This window comes from Ambystoma mexicanum, chromosome 4p (genome assembly GCF_040938575.1).
Source record: "Ambystoma mexicanum isolate Mex_15411 chromosome 4p, UKY_AmexF1_1, whole genome shotgun sequence".
NCBI lineage: Eukaryota > Metazoa > Chordata > Amphibia > Caudata > Ambystomatidae > Ambystoma > Ambystoma mexicanum.
The window spans coordinates 825,287,162-825,308,619 of NC_090927.1; the positions used below are offsets into that span (position 1 = coordinate 825,287,162).

The 21,458-nt window shown below is 45.2% G+C and overlaps 1 protein-coding gene across 4 annotated transcripts in view; it reads left to right on the forward strand.

Moving 5' to 3' along the window:
* USP45 (ubiquitin specific peptidase 45) overlaps positions 1-21,458 on the forward strand; it is a 3,631,241-nt gene that overhangs the window by 2,157,453 nt on the left and 1,452,330 nt on the right. For all 4 annotated transcript variants that reach the window (XM_069606397.1, XM_069606399.1, XM_069606400.1 and 1 more), the window contains one exon: positions 8,269-8,350. In XM_069606397.1, the coding sequence (XP_069462498.1) occupies positions 8,269-8,350 (82 nt within the window). The remainder of the gene's footprint in view (positions 1-8,268; positions 8,351-21,458) is intronic.

A 21,458-nucleotide genomic window follows, 5' to 3' on the forward strand; every position in this document is an offset into this window, starting at 1 on the left:
CTATAAATCCCCGTTTCCCTGGGTCCCCTCCTCTTCTTTTTTGCTGCAGCCACAGATAAGTGACGTTTATTATGGATAGTGCTTGATTATACTACCTTTGTCTGTTGAAACGTTTCAAGAATGGACTTTACTTATTCTTAATGGTGCGCGCGTGTAACTAACAAGCGGCAGAGCGTTCGCGCGAAGCTTTACATGCGCTGACCTCGTGAGTAGCATAGCGTATTTCAGAGTAGCCGCCTGCCGAGCCCGCGAGTGATCTGACACTCGCTTTAGGGCTCAGGCAGCCGGCCGCACGGCAATACATTTAACGTTGATGGAGCTTGCGTAATACGCGGAGTAAGCCCAACTGAGCTTAGAAACAAGGGGAAGCGCGCGCATGCACATCGACTTACAATCTCCTCAGTGGAACGTTTTCTTACTCAGAGAAACCGTACGGCCAGTCCTTCGCCCTTATTTCGTTCCCAGGAGCGCGAATTTCACTACTTTATTAGCGGTTCGCCCTAGCACAGCAGAGGTATCCCAGATTTGAAAAAATTTACAAAAAAAAAAAAAGATCATAATAATAATAAATAATTTCAGTGGCCATTGTAGAGGAGCTACGTCTTTAACCCATTAGTTTCCTCTGTACGGCACATACAATTACCATGGCATACAGCATGGGAAATGAGGCTTGGAGTGAAGGGAGCGAAGGAGGACTGGACCAGGAAGCAGAATGCATGGAGGAAGATATAGACCTCTCCCAAAGCTTCAAGAGAGTGCTAGGCGACTCATTAGTTCAAGCCGTAGCACTAGGAGTTAAGCCTCTACAAGACAGGCTATTAGTCTTGGAAGAGATGCTGGGCAGAAAAGCTGGCACGCTTGATGATCCCGGAGAAGGAAACTCCACACAAAATCCTCTGCAAAAAGGTGAAAAGGGGAAGAAAGTGGCCCGGAAGAGGAAACACTCCTCTACTCCCCCGGGCGAAAATACAGGGAAGGATAAATCCCTAGAGGTGGCTGATGCATTCAACAGGCTTAAAAGTGCCTTCCTGACGAAGACAGCCCTGCCCAACCTCGTACCCCCTAACCCAGGGCGAAAAATATAGGGGATGCCTATTCATCATCCTCGGAGCACTCAGATCAAGAACAGCCAGAGGAGGATGTTCAAAGCATAAGCAAAGTAAGCGTGGTCTCGCAAAAGAGTGCAGGCGAGCCTAAAGCCAGCAGTGTGGAGGCCCTTCTGGATGAAGAGGACATATCAGACATGTTCGACCCGGACACCATAAGGCACCCCAGATCGACAGACTGGATGCCTTCTCCAAGAGTAGCCCTTTACATGGCCCAAAAAATGAGGAAGCCTATGGAAAAAGACATTAGATTCAGACTCAAAGCTGAGTGTCCGAGGCCAGAGCTGACTGGGAAAGTTGCAGATACACCCGAACTCGACGCAAAGATGCTAACCTTCATTACGAAGGCAGGGAAAGACACCAGGAAAGGTATGGATAGGGCATGGAAAACATGCCAAGACAAGCTGCTAGACATAGCCGGCCCTATAGCAAAGATAATGGACCTGGCCGAAAGGGCCAGGGATACAGGGGAGCCAGTCGACCCATCCATCCTAGCAAACTGGGCACAGAGGGCAGTCTGCATGCTAGGCAATGCAAACTGTGCCATATCTTCAGAACAACGCAGATCAGCCCTATTGAAAATCGATAACAAACTTGGGGACTTAGCGTCCTATGAAGCCGGGGAAAGCGCCCAAGGTCTCCTGTTCGGTGATACATTCGTTAATGAGATGAACAGGTTCGTCGGTACATATACGGCGCTGGAGAAGGCGCAGGCCTCCATCAGGAAGGTGTTTCCGGGAAGAGTTTTTTCAGGGGCCGGTCGATATAGAGGCCGCTCGACCGGCCGCTTCAATAACAGAAGAGCGCAAGGCCCCAGAGCCCAATATTGGGATACCCGACAACAAGACGCCTTCTTCCCGAACAGAGGACGAGGTTCGCGGGGACGTCAGGGACGCGGATATCACTGACACCAGAACAACAATACAGGTGAGAGAACGCGCAGCGACCTATCCTCCTGTGGGGGGCAGGACAACGCTCTATTTGCACAACTGGCGCGAGTTATCGTCAGATGCGTGGGTCCTTCAGACCGTACAAGGCTTTATGCTAGAGTTCATAGATCATCCAGTGCAGAATCGGCCTCCTCACAGAATTCAAATGACGCAAACAGAAGAATCGCTATTAGGAGCAGAGATCCAAGCTTTAGCGCAGAAAAACGCGATAGAGAGAGCGACCGAGAGCGCCCATTCCTTCCTGAGCAATATTTTCCTAGTACATCGCAAGGACAAAGTTCGTCCAGTGATCAATCTGAAGGAGCTCAACAGCTGGTTAGTGTACAAACACTTCAAGATGGAAGGGATCCATCTACTAGGAGACTTGCTCAGGAAGGGAGATTGGCTAGTGCGCCTGGACCTGAAAGACGCATATTTTACCGTGCCCATAGCAGCGCCTTTCCGACACTTCCTAAGATTCAGATGGGGAAGCGAACTCTGGCAATTCAAATGTCTGCCGTTCGGTCTAGCATCCGCACCATGGGCGTTCACCAAGCTCATGAGACGCGTTGCGACAGCACTTCGAGACCAAGGATGTCGGATGATCGTCTTCTTAGACGACATCCTTTTCATGGCCGAAGACAAAGACTGCTTACAAAAACAGGTCCACTGGGCGATAGAGCTGATCTCCAATCTGGGATTCCTGTTGAACAGAGACAAATCAGAGCTAGCGCCAACCAGGCGACTAGTATTCTTAGGCTTCACCATAGATACAAAGAAAGCTACATTGGAGTTGCCAACTCAGAAAATGAAGGCTATCAAGAAAGATCTGAGGACAGCGCTCAAGAAGCCGCTGATCTCTCTTCGTTATCTAGCCAGGATAGTAGGGCTTTTGGCAGCATCCATACAAGCAATATTTCCCGGGCCGTTACATTATCGAGCTCTTCAGAGGCTGAAGATTAAATACCTAAGGAAAGGCTGGAGATACCCTCGACTAGTGCCCTTAAACGAAGAAAGCAAGTCCGAGCTCATCTGGTGGCTCCACAATATGGAAGCCTGGAAGGGCCGCGCCATTTTCGGCGACGTACCAGAGTTGGTTATAGAGTCAGACGCCAGCAGGTCCGACTGGGGGGCGCGATGTGGCGAGATAGAGACAGGAGGAAGATGGTCAAAAGAAGAATTAGAACTTCATATCAATTGTCTAGAGTTGCTAGCGGGATCTTTCGCAGTGAAAGCATTTACCAGGGACAAAGCACACTGCAGCATACTTCTCAGGATGGACAATATATCTGCAGTAAGATATATCAACAAACTGGGAGGTACCAGGTCCAAGATGTTAGCGGAATTAGCAAAAGATTTCTGGCACGACTGCCTACAGAGACAGATCACAGTGAAGGCAGAGTATCTCCCAGGGGCCCTGAATTCAGTGGCGGACTGGAACTCCCGACACCTAGTGGATTACAGCGACTGGAAACTACACAGGGACATTTTCGAGAGATTGGAAGCGAAATGGGGTCCCCTGCACACAGACGTGTTCGCCTCGAGACTGAACACTCAACGGGCAAACTACTTCAGCTGGAGGCTAGACCCGGAAGCCCAAGGCACCGACGCATTCATGCATCATTGGGGGGCGCAGAAGCACTACGCTTTTCCCCCCTTCTCGATGCTGGCGAGGGTACTAGCAAAAGTGCGCAGAGACAAGGCGCAAATAGTGATAGTGACGCCAGAGTGGAAGTCGCAAGCTTGGTTTCCAGTTCTGATGGAACTTTCTACGGATTTTCCACAGAAGATTGCATACAGACCAGACTTGATGATCGATCCAGCAGGAATTCCTCATCCTCTGATAGAGAATCAATCCTTGTCACTGATAGCGTGCAGAATTTCAGGTATAAATGGCGATTGCCAGGCCTTTCAGAAGACACTACAAGACTTATCAATCTATCATGGGCCCCATCTACGATCAGGAGCTATAATTCCGCATGGCAAGCTTGGGACCTATGGTGCAGGAGGAGGAGTATATCTCCCATTTCAGCACCTGTAGTACAAGTAGTGAATTTCCTAGCCAGCCTCCCTTCTGCAGGTAGAGCATTCAGGACCGTAGGGGTATATAGGTCAGCAATCTCCGCGGGGCACGAGTTAGTGGACGGGGCACCAATAGAGGAACACCCGGCGGTGTCCCGATAGCTGAATGGTGTGAAGATGAGCAAACCTCCCGGACCCAAGTACTCATCAATGTGGGATGTCCATAAAAATCATACACCTGTTTGAGCAATGGCCTAGTAACTACTTTCTATCAGGAAAGCAACTTTCAGGCAAGTTAGCTATACTCCTTTGCTTAGTGTCTTGTAGAAGAGTTTCAGACGTTAAAGCACTCGAGATAGACAGAAAGATGTATTACCCAGAAGGGATAGCCTTTACCATAGCGCAGCGTACAAAGACCAATTCTAAAGTGATCTCATACCCATATTGGCCGAATAATGAGAAATTGTGTGTGGCAAATTGCATAAAGTGTTATGAAGCAGCGACAGCAGCGGTTAGGCTACAAGGAGTGAAACAATTGCTTATAGCGCATATAAAACCATACAAAGCAGTCACATCAGCTACTATAGCTAGATGGGTGAAGGAAATAATGGAATTGGCAGGTATAGACACGTCTACATTTGGGGCTCATTCTACTAGGGCTGCAATGGCTTCACAGGCTTTTGCAGTAGGAGTTCCGCTGCAAGAGATCATGAAAGCAGCAGACTGGTCGAGCGACTCAGTCTTTAAGACTTTTTATTTCAAACCAGTATCCAATATAGCAGCTGCTGTGGTAGAAAGCTTTGAACAAGCATAATGCTCGCCTCCGGTCTTGTCATAGAATAAAGATTGCCCATGCGACTAGCGTAGGAAGTCTTGATTCTATCAAAGAAATGGAGTCTAGCATTATCCCACCCTATGGAATACAGCGATGGGTGTTATGTTATGATCTGTAATGGTTGCAAAGTTGTTTACGTAAAGACTTGGTTATGATATGTGACGAACTGTATTCCCCTTCCCTAACATGCGCATTTTTCTTTTTGCGTAGGAAAGGATCAAAAGAGTAACAGAGATTAGTGTATGGAAGGCAGCAGTCCTGCAAATTTAGAGCATGGCAAAGATATCGAGGATAGAAAAGACAATTTCTGTTTGGAGTTACGATAATTCAGTTGAATTTTAGACTTTGTTCAGTTAATCGGTGCGCTGCAAAAGAAGAGGAAGGGACCCAGGGAAACGGGGACTCATAGCAGGAAGGATTGCCAGATTGGACAGTGAAAGAGAGGCTGTGGGACTACCAGGCAGAGAAGCCTCATGGGAAATGTAGTTTTGTCATGTTAAGACGATGATGTTTTGATTTTTTCTTTTCTCTGTTTATACGAGTTATAAAAAAAAAAGTGTTATACATGAAAACAAAGAAAGATTTAAAATGCTCGCCTCCGTGTCTTTAATAGAATCAAGACTTCCTGCGCTAGTCGCATGGGCAATCTTTATTGTTCTTTCTCCTTCACCTGGACTAAAAAAAATTCCTTCCCCTTTCCACTACAAAAGTGTTCCTCAGGGAACAGTCCTTGGCCCTCTCCTTTTCTCTCTCTAGACCTCTTCTTTAGCTGACTTTATTAATTCCTTGTGTTTCTCCTTACGCTGATGATTCTCAGATGTCTGTCATTGTCCCCCTCCTCTGACTCTATCCATGCAAAGATCACTAGTTGCTTACTGTCCATCCAGTCTTACATGCATTCTCGTTTCCTACACCTTAATTCCTCCAAAACTTAAATTCTTTACTTTTCTTCTACTTCTCCATCTATTCCCTCCCATCTATTTCTGTTTCCCCTTCCTTGATTCCCTATTCCCTGCATGCTCATAATCGTGGTGTTATTTTTGATTCTTCTCTTTTGTTTTCCCACCACATCCCTAAAATTGCTTGCTCATGCCGTCTCTCTCTACAATATTTGAAGGCCCAACCTTTTCTTACTTTCAATGCCACTAAACTTATTTCCACCCTGGTTTTCTCGTGTTATGATTGTTGTTCTGCCCTATTGCTTGGTCTCCCTGCATCCAGACTTGCCCCCCTTTGCTCCTTTTTCAACTCCTCGATTCGTGCACCCTTTCTTCTCGCTGCCTGCTCTTCTATTTTTACTTCCCTTCATTCCTTTTCATGGCTTTCTTTTGAATCTTACCTATTGTTTCACTTTTTATGCATTGTTTTTGGTCTTTCAACACCCTATCTTTCCTCTTTAATCTAATTCCATGTTCCTCACCGATCCTTGCATTCTCACACTCTGTTCCTGTTATCTGTCCCCAAGCCACCTTGTACGCAATCGCGCTTCTGTCCTTTTCCCTACTCGCACACAAACACTGGAAAACGTTCTCTTTCCGTTCATTCCTCCCTGTACCTGTTCTATTTTCTGCTCATCTCTCAAGGCTCAGCTACTTCCCTCTCAAATGTAATTGTTTTCTCTTTTGGTTTTTGAGTTGTTTTACCTATTTGTGTGCCACTTGTCATTTTTCAGCAAGCCTAACTATATATATAAAAGTCCAAATGTGTGTGTTTGTTGTGGCAGGATTTGTGGCAAAGCGTTGTTCCTTGTACAATTCCACACCGTTTCACCAATGTGCAGCAAATTTTGCATAGTTACCTTTTAGGACCCTCCAGACATTACCAGCTACATGACATTTGGGCACCCCACCCCTTTCCCCGCATTTCAGCACTTTCATACATGAGACAGTGATTTTTCTAAAAGGGCCAGCACAAATGTTATTTAGCAGTCACGCCTTGAATAGCAGCAGGTTAATAATCAAAGATCACAAAAATACTAGAAATAGTGCAAAAGATTTCGTGAACGTGGAAGAAATGGAAAACCACACACATTGCAGATGAAATGCTAACTCGATGTGAGCTTTACTGATGAGTTTAGCTGAGGAGCTGAGGCCAGACAGGATCAGTCATTTTCTGCACAGCTCTTCGCTAGGATGCCGAGACTTGGCTTGACTAGAAGGTCCCATGTTCCTGGGTGGCCAAGCCTCCCCTTGCCTGAACATGGGACGTGATCAGGACAGGGACAGACACAAAGATACGATGGAGGCTCCACAACTGCCTTGAGCTCTGAACTTCCGAGAAGGATTGCATGCAGCAGACCTTGCATTGTTTGTTGGAATTGTGCTATGCTAGTCTTGAATGTGTTGTGTCATAGATGCATTGCGGTATAAGGATTTGTTTTATTTTGTGGCATTTGTAGTGTATAGTAAGTACTTTGTGCTGTCTGCTGTGATCCGTGTTGTGCCTATGTTATGTGGGTTGGGAAGTGGTATATGTATGTGTGTGTAGGAGCAGTATGTAGTATGATCGTTGTGTGCTGGGTGCAGCCTGTACAGTATTCCGTGTGTGCGAATTGGAGCATGTGTGTTATGGTATGCAGTGCTGTGGAGTGTGCATGGTGTGGAAGCTTTGCAGTATAGGTTTTAGGTGCTTAATGGTATGTGTGTTGTGTGCAGAGTTTTGTGGTATGATGTGTTGTGGTATTTGCACTGTGGATTGTATATGTTGGCTGCGATGTGTGCATTATTTTGTTGTGGTATGGCATATGTGATGTGAGCTAAGTGTAGTATTTGTTTGAACCAGTGTTTTGAATGGAGTGTGGGAATTCTTTGGTATGTGCATTACAAGTATTGTTGTGTTAAGTGCAATGCAGTTGTCATAGGTGGGTGGGGACCAATGGTGAAGGGGTGGGTGGTAGGTGCGAATGACAGTTATTGGCAGGGTGATCAGGGGTGAGGGTAGATTGAGTAAATGGTGAGTGGGTGAGGTGATGAGGGACTAGAGGAATGGGGTGGGTGTGGAGTGGGGGAAAGGTCTGAAGTTTGGTGGAGGGAATTGTGGTGAGGGCAGGTGGGTAGAAAGAGGGATTAGTGGTGAAGAGGGTGAGGGGTCTGGTGGTTTAATCTGTGAGGAGACTGGGATCATATTTTGTTGATACTCTGGCGTGGGTGGTTAAAACAAAAGTTCATTCATTAATGCATTCATTTCAGTAGTACTTTGCAAATTATGCAAAAACAAAAATGCTAGTTGTATCCTATTTTATTATTCAGGGCCATAAATGGTAGCTGTGTATTTATTTTATCATTGATGGCAGGCCTTTATGTTGTCTCAGTAAATTAAATGGCATTTCTTTATTCTTGCATTTGCCAATGTTTAAAATAAAATATTTGTTTTTCAGCGGATACAGACTGGCATCTTGAAAGCATTCAATAACCCAACTACAAAAACAGCTGATGAAGATACCAAGAGAAAAGTGAAAGGTGATTTTCCTTTAAAAGGGAGCCTGATTGTAAACATGTCCTTGCCCAATAAGGGTTGAGGCTAAGCATGCTTTCTTTCCTAGTTGCAATTTGAAGAACGACAATTTCTGGGGAATCATACATTGAGAGGCAATTACAGTTCAAGCAATGTGTTTCTCAGATCTATGTGGAAATAGTGAATCAAATTGTAGCACCTACGTAATAAACAATACAGCAATTAAGCTCTGTGCATCAATTAGCTACTGTGAATATTGTCATATTGTTTTGTTGGCGCTGCACGCTCGCGTCATTTGTGTTCAAACTGTGCACTGGTCATGACCACTGGCCATACTGATTGGACCTAATTTGGTTGCTGGTCAAAATAAGAGCTGGGCGTGACTGGAGGTTTGCGTCGGCCAGGGTAGGAGGGATGGTCCTGGGACAGGGACAAATGCTTTGGGCTGGTCAAAATGGGGCTCAATGGGGGCTTATCTGTAGACTATGCCTATAGGGTGGTTGTAGGCAGCCAGGCGTATTAGTTAAAGGGTCATTATGGTTACGTCGGCATTAACAATCAAATTAAGTGAAAAATAACAAACCTGAAAAAGTCACTAGTTTTGGTTTCTTAAGGAAATAAAACTACATCTTGGCCATCATTAAAGAAATATAGCTCAGTCAGTGCCATACACTTCTCATGATACAACATTTGACAACATGAATCACATGCATGTATCCACCCTTTGCAACAATTCTGGGACATAAGTATGTGTAAATGTTAACTACAGCACATTTACAACAAATAAAAAAAAATGTGAAGTAACAATTGAAAAAATGATTGAATACAAACAAATATAAAGTAGGACACATAAAACGTGTGTCCGGGAAAAAAAAACATAGACCAATCCTAACAGAATTGATTAAACACATAATTAATAAGGAAGCATTTGTTTCTTGTGCGAACCTATTACACAGAAACAACATTGTGTATGGATCTAAACATCATATAATAAAAGCATTTAAATAGACAAGAGTTATTTAGTCAACATTTCTGAAATTTGTATAGAATAATAAATTTGAGTTTCAGCCTTTTCGAGGCTCATTCCAAAGCCGCGGCCTTCTTTTGGATAAAAAAATACAAACTCATACCGTCGTTTTCCAAAGTCACTTCCTAAGTGCCTCCCGATAATGCACTTATGTAGGATGGGTGTGCATGGGTACAGGCATTTCACAAAGAATGTTCTCCACTGCCACCTCTAGTTTAAGGGCAGCTACAATAGTAACTGTTTCCCTTCAAATTTCAAAGCCCATTGAAACTGTCTTCCGAAAGCATAGATGGAAATATGTTACTCAGGTGGTTCGCAATTAATGCAAGGTCTCCCCTTCGCAGGTTTGCTATCACTGCTAGCAGTCCACCATTTGTACAGGTTACTACTAAAGATAAGAGCTAAAGAAAGAAAGTACAACCCCAAAAGAGTTAGGGACACTTTAAACTAGCTGTGAGACACTACACACACAAAACACTAACAGTAAAAGTTAATTTGAAACAGCAATTGCCTAGGGAAATCCGCACAAGAGATTCCATGAGCATTGCAGTGACAGTTATGTTTTACGGTGGCAGTGCTGCAGTTATGGTGCTTTAGAAACCATAACTAGTGTATTCTTTTAGTTATGTTGTTCATTCATTCATTTTTTTAAGAAAGGGTTTTCTGATATATATGCTAGAGCAATTGCACCATCTGGAGCTGTGATTGTTATAGACCGGAATACTTACAACAGTGATGATTTCCACTGGCATCCAAATGAGAGGCCCTCACAATCTCGAGCACCACACTGAGTATTTTGCGTGTCTGAGTGGTTTTGCAGTGCTTCAAGGTATTTTGTTGGAGTGCCTCTCCTGTTGCAGGGCCTTAGCCTTTTTTGGGTTGATTAGCGTTCTCCTTCACTGAACTCTTGGTGGTACAGGTACCCAAATGAGTTAAGCTACTAGTGTAGTGGTTCCCCTTGTGAGGATGTGTGTTTTGGATATGAAACCCATGAGTTCACATCTACACATGCCTCTGCCCACAAAACGTTTCAGGATTAATAAGGTACCTCAAGAAGATAGCTCGAATGAGTTAGAGAAATATCTGTGTTCCAAAATAGCACCATGAAATGTGGGCATGTTTGAATTAGAGATATTAGTGATGTGTACCGGCTCTCCAGTTAGCAATAAATACCTTCAATTAGCACTACTCATAAGGATGTGTCCTTAGCTGTAAATGATGCTGAGGACAAATTGGGGTACATAGTGTTTGGTTGAGAGGCTTTTTGTTGTTCTTTGTGAGTGGCACTTTTTATTTCCCCCCCACAATGGTAGGTGTGTTTCCTGTAGAACAACATACCAAGCAAGATAAAATCTCATTTATAAAAACGTTTGCACTCATGTGAAGAATAAGGACAATTAACAAAATTTGAGAAACTGAATAGAAAAGAACTTTTCAATTGGTGGAAGTTCACTGCTTTAGAGCGGTAAGTAGAGCATAAAATTATACACAGGTGACCGTGAATTTTTATTTTCGAAACATACAAAGAGAAAAAAAGCAGCATTATTGGCTGAATGAGATCAATGTAATCAAATATGCTTTGACAATATCTTGCATCTTCTTATTAAGCATGCCAAATTAAACCACATGGAATTGCAAAACGTATTGCAATTGCCCCATCAGATAGTACAATTCAAAGTGTGGCAGCTTTACCCCTTTTTTCGTATAGTCTATGCACATTGTGCTTAGGGCAATCCTATGCCTACCTGTCCCCCACAAGAATCCACTCACCATAGCATCACGTTCCCCAAAAAAGGTCTTGGGTATGCAGTAGGGAACAATCATGAAGTGATGTAACAGGCCGGGAAGCACCACCATCTTAATCAGCGCTACCCTCCCCAGTACTGACAGTGGAGTCAACATCGAAACCCAGCCTAAAGTCATCACCGAACCCCAGCCTAAAGTCTCCTCCCATGTGGCCAGGGGAAGTCAGTCGCTACCTGATCTTAACCCTGGGGGTGGTATCAGAGGGAAGGATCACATGGAAGGAGACGGCTACTCAGGGGAGCTGGTGACTCCACTAGGAGGGATGCAGTATTCATCCTCTGAAGAGGAGGTTGAAAGCATTCCCAGATGTTTAATGGCATACTATCAAAGCTCTAATCCTTCTAACATCAAGGCTCCAAAATCCTGTTATAAAGAATCAGTTAGAGTGATATTGGTACCTTGGAATCGCAGGAATTAGTGAGAAAGCCATTTGAATGTCATGATTCTATCTTAAAGAGAACCTCTCCCTCTAAGGCGGATGCAGTCTCTTTATTCCAAAACCCCTTTCTCTGATAACTCTGTCTATGAAACAGTCTAATGCAATTGAAAAGAAAAGAGAACAACTTAATATCACTCATTCTCTTAAGAACCCCAATTCCCAGAATGCCAAAAGTACTGCGACGAAGACAAACTCACAGGACCTGAAGACTCAGAAGTGCAAGTTTCCAAAGGTGCAGACTAGTCATTGCCAATTGAAGCACCTGAGTGGGATATTTAAAGCCCAGGATAAGAGTCAGCTGGAGAAGTCGTCGTCGTGTTGTGATGAAGTGGAAGCAGAGGAAGAAGCAATTCGGATCCGTGCGGCAGGCGTAGCAGAGGAAGCTCAAGCCATCCACGGTGCAGGTGCATCCAATGAGAGAAGCCCACCCGCAGAAGTCGCCCCAACATATGAAAATCTGAAGAACTGGAGAGTATGCGCAGCAGAAGATGGCATGCTACCAAAAAGCCCAGCTATGAGGACGACGCATTACCAAAGCAACATGAAGCACAGGAAGATCTACAGAGCTTCTATTGCTCTCTGAGCACACAATTCTGTGTGTTTGAGGCTCACTGAAGCGGGAGAAGGAACAGAGTGATGTCTGGGCACCGCCGCGAGACCTGGTAACTGAAGGGAGCCTCTGCGAAGTACCATTGAGTGTTCAGCGAGTGAGTACTGACACCGGTGCGCTCTGTGAAAGAAAGTTATATTTTCAATACTAAACACTTAATGAATCTAAGCAGAACATAGTAAATGAATATTAATTCATGAAGATAAACAGAGATAAGTGACAAAGAAGTCTTTGGGCAAACCCCTGGAGAAGTCTGGAACCCGTTTAACCAACTGCCAAAAGGCTGGCTTTAGACTTTGTGTAGATCTCAAGAAGGGAAGGGTTGGAAACAATATTGCCAACAGTCAAAAGGCTGCTATAAGACTTTGTGCAAACAGCAAGAAGGGAAAGGTTGTAACCCTTGTTGCCTACAACCAAGAGGCTGCCAAGAGACTTTGGGCCAAGTTGCAGTTGGGGAAGTTTCTAATCACCATTGTTCATCTTCAAGAGACTACAGGTCTTGTAAAGCCAGACAGCCCCTGGGAAATGTTCATCTCCAGCATTGCCCACAGTCAAGAGGGTATTAGAGACTCTTAATAACACACAACCAAGGCATAAGTTCCCTTCTAAGAGAGAGAATTCTGGAGAAACTTGCATCTCAGGTTGCCAACATTCAAAGTGTGGAACCACGTCCAAAGACAGGTGTGGAGAATACTTGACTCAAACCAACAAGTTGGAAGTTAGTGGTAGGAGTTTTCTTCCTGGCGGGCGAGTAGACCAAGAAAGGGCTTGAAGTAGTTAGTCTTGGCAGGTGAGTGGACCAGGAAAGAAATTGGCAACTTGATAACCTGGTGGCGTAAAAAATTGCGGAAATAACCTTTGTTGAATTAATCAACAGTATGCCCTGACAGGCGAGTTGAACAGGAAAGAAATTGGTAATTTGATAAGCTTGTGGCAGAAAGAATTGTGGTGGAAAGAACTGTTGTTAAATGAAACAAACGTATATGCTTTATTCTATGTTGACCAAATCTTAGCATCAATGGAACAAGTTGATGTTTGCTATCCTGACAAAAGAATGTTATTTTGACAAGAAGACGTAACATAACAGAGCAATTTCACTTAAGTCAAACCTCTTTGAACTTGTGTGTTGGAAGAAAGTCAAGCGTCCTAGAAAAGGGACATTGTTGAAGACATTGGGCCTCATTACAAGTCAGCCGGTCCGGAAACAATGGTGGTGGTCATCTGACCTGGCGGGAGTAACACCACCCGCCTGCAGGCGGACATGGAAACACCGGCTCTGTTATAGACGGAACCAGTGTTTCCATGGTCCCCATCCCCATGGAGTCCTCTTGGACTCCATGGGAATGGGGATTTACAGAATTCCGCCTCCAGAATGACCAGGTCACCGGGGTTGTTATGCCCCGGTGATTCCGGCAATCATGGTGGTGGAATGGTATTACCGGTCCGGAGGCAGCCTGCCGGTTTTTCCCGTACGGCTACCGCCGGACTCGTAATGAGGCCCATTGTGTTGTTTGAACTATTAGCCAGTTGTGGAAAAAGAGCACTTGTTATTCCTTCAAGAAAGACTTTTTGGTTGGAAAAGACTTTCCTATTTCTCTGAACAGAACTATAATGTGAGTGTTCCTGAACTGATCCAGGGGAAGGGAATACAGTCCTAGTCACAAGAAGTGCGTCCAAGACATATTTTAGTTTGAATTGTAAAAACGGTCTTTTCTTGTTGGCACCAAAAATCCGCCATATTTTCCTTGTATAATTTATTTGTTTGTATTAGTGTGAGGGCAAGAAAGATTTTGGACATTAGGTCGGTTTTCTTTAGTTTTTGTTTGCTAGGTAGGGATCTCTCTGTTAGGTTAGGGAAAGTGAGGCATTTATCAGAACCCTTTTTACTTTTAATAAATGGCAAACTTTCAGAAAACGTGACCTTTGTGTCCGTCTTGCATTTCTGAATCCTCACAATACCCTGTTTGATATACATGTATCAGGGTCCCAATTACCCGTTTCAGTGCCTCTGCAACAAATACTGTGAGTACCATGCAATTCTGGTTCACCATTGACAGTGGTTGGTATGATTCGCCTTTCATTGACTCGCTCATGCTTACAGGAAGTATGCTTAGTTCGTAAGCTTCTTCCAAAGGTTTCAACAATCGTGGGGTGATCTTGGTGATTCATTCTCTATAAAAATTCATCCAGGAGGCTGTCGCTCTCTGGTGTTTTACCTGTTGGCAGTGATATCACTGCCCGCAGTTCATCCTCTGGGGGTCCCTAGAATAGTCAACTCATGGCCCTACTGCACCAGGTTTGCCTAAGCCACGATATCTCTCACTATGTCTACCCCTTACTCGTGGGCCAGGTGACCTTGATGGCTTCCTTTTTTATCTGCAATGCGCTGATCAGCAACGTAAGACTGGGTGTCAGGGACAGCATGTTACTCCCTGCACGTATTATAGACGGTCGGCAGCAGCTTAGTGTCATACAATATAAAGCAGCCCTATGTGGCGTGCCTGCTGCTCATGTATCCGTTTGTGAGCCCCAGATCCTTTTGTGGCTAGTTCACCCAGTGTCCAATGCCACGATTGCTATCTTCCTTCCGCTCTGCCCCATGGCTCTCCTCCTTTTCGGGCTTTTCTCTTCGTTTCTCTCACACTACCTGCGTCCTTCAGTGTGAGCGCTTGCCTCACAACATGCACCGTTCAGCGCTCACACTGCGCTGTGTGCCCGTATATTATAGCGGTCAAGATCTCCGCTGACAGTGCCGTCTGTCATAGCATTGTTCCTCACTCCACGAAGCACTTGCTGCATTGAGGCCACCATTTTGGTCTGTGTGTTCCCTTCTTTCAGGGGCCCCTTCCACACTTGCGAGCTTCCGAATTTCACACTTGTCCACTTCCTTTACTGCTGCATGTGTTCCTTGTTGCACTCAGCCACCTTTTTGCTCCCCATCAAGTGGTTTCATATGCTCGGGAAGCAGATATGCTTCAGGATCAGTCGGGAGCGTCACAGAGGCACGCCCTCACACTATAGATGCCAGCCACTATGATGACCCTCCTGTGATGTGATCATTTTTCATATGTCTGGCCGCTATGATCTGGATCCCCTGCTGGAATGTGTCTGGTGGGGCCTGAGGACACCTGTAAGTGTTGACTCATGACATTTTGTATATCTTTTCTCGTGGTTTTTCTAAAAACAAATGTTGATCATGCTCTACTTTGGTAGGATTTTTTTTGCAATTTTCATCCGTATGCATTTGTTTATTTGATGAATGCATCATTGTTGCAAATGTTTTAATTTTGTGCTTGCACTTTAAGGGAGTGTTTGCATGTTCAATTTTACAGGGATTCGTACCAATGTCATTGAACTGCATTTCTTTACTTTGGGATCATGGGATTTGTTGCTCTACTTTGGATTGGCTGCTGCTTATTTTTAAATCGTAATTAAGCTACTGTAAGTGGGTAAGCATCTGCAGTTTTTCTGTACTTGCTGTTGATTCTAAGCTCTGAGCTGAAATAAAGATAAATGCTGGAACTATGACTTTTGGTTGGTTGGTTTGTTTGGTTTGCCATCGGTCATCGTCACTGATAGAGGTTCTCAATTCACTTCCCATTTCTGGAGGGCATTGAGTTCCTCATTTCATATCGAGGATAGGTTTTCCAGTGCTTACCATCCATAGACCGACGGACAGACAGATTGAACGCCACTCTGGAGCATTACTTTCGTTGTTTTTTACTGCAGCATCATGATACCTGCGTGTCCGTCCTGCATTCCACTGAGTTTACTTACAACAACTCTCTTCACTCGTCAACCGGTGCATCTCCCTGTTATGCATTATATGGCCAACACTCCAGATCCTTTCCTCCTGGATCTGCCCATTCCATTGGACAATCCAGCTGCTCGTTCCTCTCTCTGTGATCTGGTATCATTACACAAGGGTATCCTGAATGCACCTCACGCAGACACAGGAACAAGCAAAGCAGTTTGCAGACACCTGCCGCTCATCGGCCCCAGAGTACCAGGTGGGCCTGCATGTCTGGTTGTCTACCAAGAATCTTAAGATCCCAGGTAAGATGTCGCTTCTTCCTCGCTATGTTGGTCCCTACACTAGCTCTTGCCTGATCAACCCGGTTGCGGTGCGTCTGGATCTTCCTTCCCGTTGGCGGATGCATCCTGTCTTCCATTTTTCTCTTCTTAAACAGTGCTTGCTGGCCACTCGCTTGCCATCTCATCCTGCCCCAATTGTTGTTCAAGGTTCTGAGGAATACAAGGTTGGTGCTATTCTGGACATGGAGATGCGTGTAGGTGTTACTTTTTACCTTGTGGGTTGGAAGGGATATGGGCCTGAGGATGGGACATTTGCTGCTGCAACGGTTCCATGAGTGTGTCAGTGCCCTTGGACGAGGATACTGTCACGGCCCCAACTGGCCATGATCATTCCTCTGTTTTACCTTCTTCTCGACAGAGATGTACTCCCCGTTTGTTCCACTCTGCGGCCTCCCCCTTCTTCCAGCGTTGGAAGTTGCCATGGTGATAAGCCGCTCATAGAGTATGTACACGCTGCTCTGCAACGCTGCATAGCACTGCAGCAGGGCTTGTGCTTTGGAACGGTCACGTGACCACCGGTTCGCGCCGCACTGCAAGGTCCGCCCTTTGCGTTTCCATAAAATGCTTCCTGTCACCCAGCAAGGTGCTTCTGATTGAAGTTAGTCTGAACCTCTGATTTCTGATCCTGCTTGTTGTTTCACTGACTGCCTTTTGCCTTCCGAATCGGCTTTGTTGGTTGACAGCACAATATTGAACCTTCCTGCCTGTCCCTTGGACTGCCTCTGTATTCTGAATCTGCTTCGTTTATTGACCGCACGGATTGAATACTTGCCTGTCCCCGGATTGCCTCGACGTCCCACGAGTACTGTTCTGTTGTTCCCCTTTATTGAAAACCTTCCGCAAGCACTCTCCTAGTACACAGAAACTTGGACGCCTTGCAGAAATCATCTCGTGCACCTTCCCATTACTAGTGCATCCCTCATGACGTTTGGGTTCCCAGTTTCTTACTAACCTTCCTTCCTTCCTCACGTTTTTGCTTACCTTCTGGAAACTGGACATCCTCTTCAGCATCACCTTCACTTTGACTGCTCCCTCTATAATACTCTGGGTAAGATTCCTTGTTTGACCTAGCTTTCCTTCCTTGATTGAGATCTTAGGTATTGCATACTTACCTCTCCTTGTCTTTCAAAGTGGAAAGAATCGAGGTTGGAGAAGTCACCTTACACCACCCAGAAATAGTAGAAATCCAGTGCCTAGTTAGCAAGGTTAGTTTTCCTGCCACGTATTCTGATTATTCTTGATTCCTTAACCCTATTCTAAAACCTGTTCCTTTTCTTACAGCCTAGCACATTGGTGGTGTTGTTTTCTTCCGCTCTTCCTATTGATTTACCCCTCTGTTCTTGTGTTTTCCCAATGAATACAGGGGCGTATCATTGGAAAGATCACCCTCTTGAGGAGAGCTGGTCCAGTTCTGGTCCAGGTTATACTACGCAGCAGTACCCAGTTTGAATACCTCCTGCCCTATTCTTGGTGAGTACTGACAGCAGGCCACCACAGTGCTCCATTAACCAATCCTCAAAACAGTTCTCAATCTACATTATTAACAGAGTCCACCAGAAACGGATGGAAATTTTGCCATATGTCTTTGGGGCGGCATGGCCCAGCCACTAGGGGCAAATACAGTTCATCTACCATGTTGGCCCACATTACATCATTGAACCAATCTGTCCCCATTGGGTGGGGGGATGGTTCCATGTCCATCGTTGCAGAATAGACCTCTTTGCCAGTACCAGAGATAGGTTTAACAATCTACGATTTGTAGCATTAATTCTCTCAGTATACCCCAAAATACATTGCACATGTGTACGTTGCAATTTTTGCCGCAGTATTGCGTCCGAAGTGTCCTTGACTTTCCCCCCACTAATCCGCCAGCCTGGGGCAATCCCATATCGTGTGCATCAGGTTGGCGTCTGAGCTTTTACAACGTGGCACTCCCCTGTGCCTAGGGGGCCGAACTTAGACACCTTTGCAGGAGTGTAATATAGCCTATTTACAATCTTGAAGTGAATAAGCCAGTATCTCGTGTTCATAGACACTCCCCTTATCAGTTGGCATTTACGCTCCCATAGTGCCTCAGGAGTCACTACCCCAAAGTCAGTTTTGCCCACTGTGTTCTGATATCAGGGCCTTTACATGGTGTCGTTGCCTGTGCCAACTTATACACGGCTGAGATAGTTGTCTTACTCGCCTGGCATGAGTATGTATCTTAAACAAGCATGTGAGTCCGGTTTGGATGGGAACTCGGTCCAGTACGCTGCCATTGCTGATCTTATACGCAGATATTGAAGTTTCTGCAACGGGGTATCCCGAGTATGTGGACACATGGTCTCCCAGTCTACAAACCTACCCTCGATGTAAAAGTCCCCAACTGTTTGTATACCAGCTCTTTTCCACACTTTCTCGAGTAGTTTGTCTATGGTGGGTTTCACCCCTGAAGACCCCCATAATGGTAAATTTCCGTCGTAAGGAGTCTCTGTTTGTTTTTACATGCAGCCTATTCCAAACCTTCCATGTCGCTTCCACTGGGTCCAATGTATGTGTACTTATGTATTTATTTCCTGCCAGAAGTAGGATCAGCGAGACGATCTTACCTGAAGATTTTCCAGTCGGGCATGGGGTAGCTCTGAGCACTCCTTAACCCAGTATGATGCATAATGCGCTTCAGCCGTTAAGAAGTACAGCTCGAAATCTGGAGCCCCCAAGCCTCCCCTCCTGACTGGTTGAGCTAATCTTTCCCATTTCATACTTACTGTCACCTCTGCCCATATAAAAGTCGAATACATGCCCAAGAGCTCAGTAAAAAATGCCCTTCCCGGCCACATAGGGATGTTGTGAAAGTAATATAGCAGCTTAGGTAATACCACCATTTTAATCTGAGCTAGTTTCCCAGCTAGTGAAAGCGGAATGCGACTCCATCTCTGCAGTTTTACTCTAAGACTGGTTAAGTAACTACCATCATTCAAATCAAAGGTCAAGGTCTCTGTATGGACCACCCTGATCCCCAGATATCGAAAGTTGGATGGGGACCATTTGAGTCCAGTTACAGTGTCTATTTGGTGTGTATTATCTGTCAATGGGAATATTTCTGACTTGGTAGAGTTAAGTGGGTGCCCTGAGTGTCTACCAAACCCCATAACCATTTCCAAAATGTTATGCAAACGGAGTAGTGGATCTCTAACATACAGTAATATTTCATCGGCATGCAAGGAGATTATCTCGGGACTTCCCCCAGTTGCAAGCCCACCCCACCCGCCCCCCCAAGCCGTTCACGGGTGAAACCGGCCAGAGGGTCAATCACCAAGGCAAAAAGCAAGGGTGACAAGGGGCATCCTTGTTTCGTTCCGCCCTCCAGTGCTTTGCTATTATTTTTGCATACCTTTTTACGTCAGTATTTATCAGCGATAGGGGCCTATACGACTTGCATTTGTCTGCCTCCTTATCCGGTTTCAAGAGAAGTATAATTATTGCTTCTTGCATAGTCTCGTCTCGGGCATTATACCGGGCATTAGTGCTTCATTCCACACTTCAAGAAGTAAGGGGCCAGTTCATTCCTAAATTCTTTATAAAATTCTGCACTAAAACCATATGACCCTGGGGTTTTCCCATTGGACAAATGTATTATTGCAGTTTTGATGTCCTCAAGAGCCAATGGAACCTCACGTGACTCTCTAGTCTCTGCTGATAATAGTGTTGTGGGAATCTTGTTCCGATATCTGTTTATTTCAGTCTCAGTCGTTGCGCCTTTGGGAGTATACAATTCTGTGTAAAATGTGTGGAATACTGCGTTTATGTCGCTGTCTGAATGCGCTAGGTTACCATCTGCATCTATGATGCAAGGTATGTGTGTGCTCCACCTTTCCTTTTTCACTGCATTGGCTAATAATCTGCCTGGTCTATCTGCTTCCCCATAGCGTCTTGCCGTCATAGGTCTATCCGGATATTTTAGCTCTCTATCAGCTGCTTCCCAGAACGCATCTAGGCTTACCTTCATGTCATACCTAAGTTGAGGGGTGGGGCACGTGGCATATGTCTGCTGGACATCCAATAGTGTGGCCTCATGGCGCTTCAGTTCAGCCTTAATGCCCTCTAGTATCCCAAATTCAGTAGATAGGATCACACCCCTTAAACGCCTGCCATAGCGTGATTCAACCGTGCCCGCATTAATTTCAAAATATAGTGCAATCTGGTCCTGCAGGTTGGTGTTAAATACAGGGTCTCCCGGTGCTGCCGGTCGCCACAGTGTCCGCCCCTGGCCCTCTGTCCTCAAGTGTAATGTCAGCAGTATGGAAGAATGGTCGGACATAGTACGGGGAAGGATCCGACACTCCCTTGTTACCGACACCAAGCACCCAGACAGCGACCATACATCAATCCTGGAATGCATATCGTGCACAGTTGAGTAAAACGTATCCCCCTTCTCACTCATATGTAGTGCCCTCCACACATCCATTAAGCCCAAATCCTCCATGTACGTGTGCATGATTTTAACAGCATTGGTAGGTTCTCTGGATGTAGTCGAGGTCCGATCCAGATCCACATCTAGTATAGTGTTCAGATCCCCTCCGAATATCCCCAGGGCCATCGGGTAGTTAGAGCAGAGACCAAATAACCCTTTGTAAAACCCAGGATCATCCACATTGGGGCTGTAGACATTTACCAATAGTACTTCCCACCCATATAGTGTACCAAGACGTAGCGCCCTCCTTCATCTATTACGTTTTCAATAAGAGTGAACTGCAAAGTTCGATGTATCAATGTCATCACATTGATACACATTGATTATTCTTTTATTAATATCATCATCACTCCCCTAGACCTTGTTGAGTATGAGGTATAGTACTTTCCGTTCCCCCACCCTTTTGCAGCACTCTGTCTGACGTTTCGTTAAGTGCATCCTCCTGAAGAAAAATTATCTTGGCCCCCTTGTTGTTGCCTTATGTGATTACCTGACGTGTTTTAATGGGGTTCCCCAGCCCACGGACATTCCAGGATAGCAGAGTAACCTGCGCATTCAGTACGGCCGCATGTGCAACATTTGCAATTGCCACAATTGATTATTTACTGGAGCCTGTCTCATTTTCAAGAGTATCCTATGAGCCTTCACCAAGTGCCTTTTCTGTTTACCTCCCAAACTAC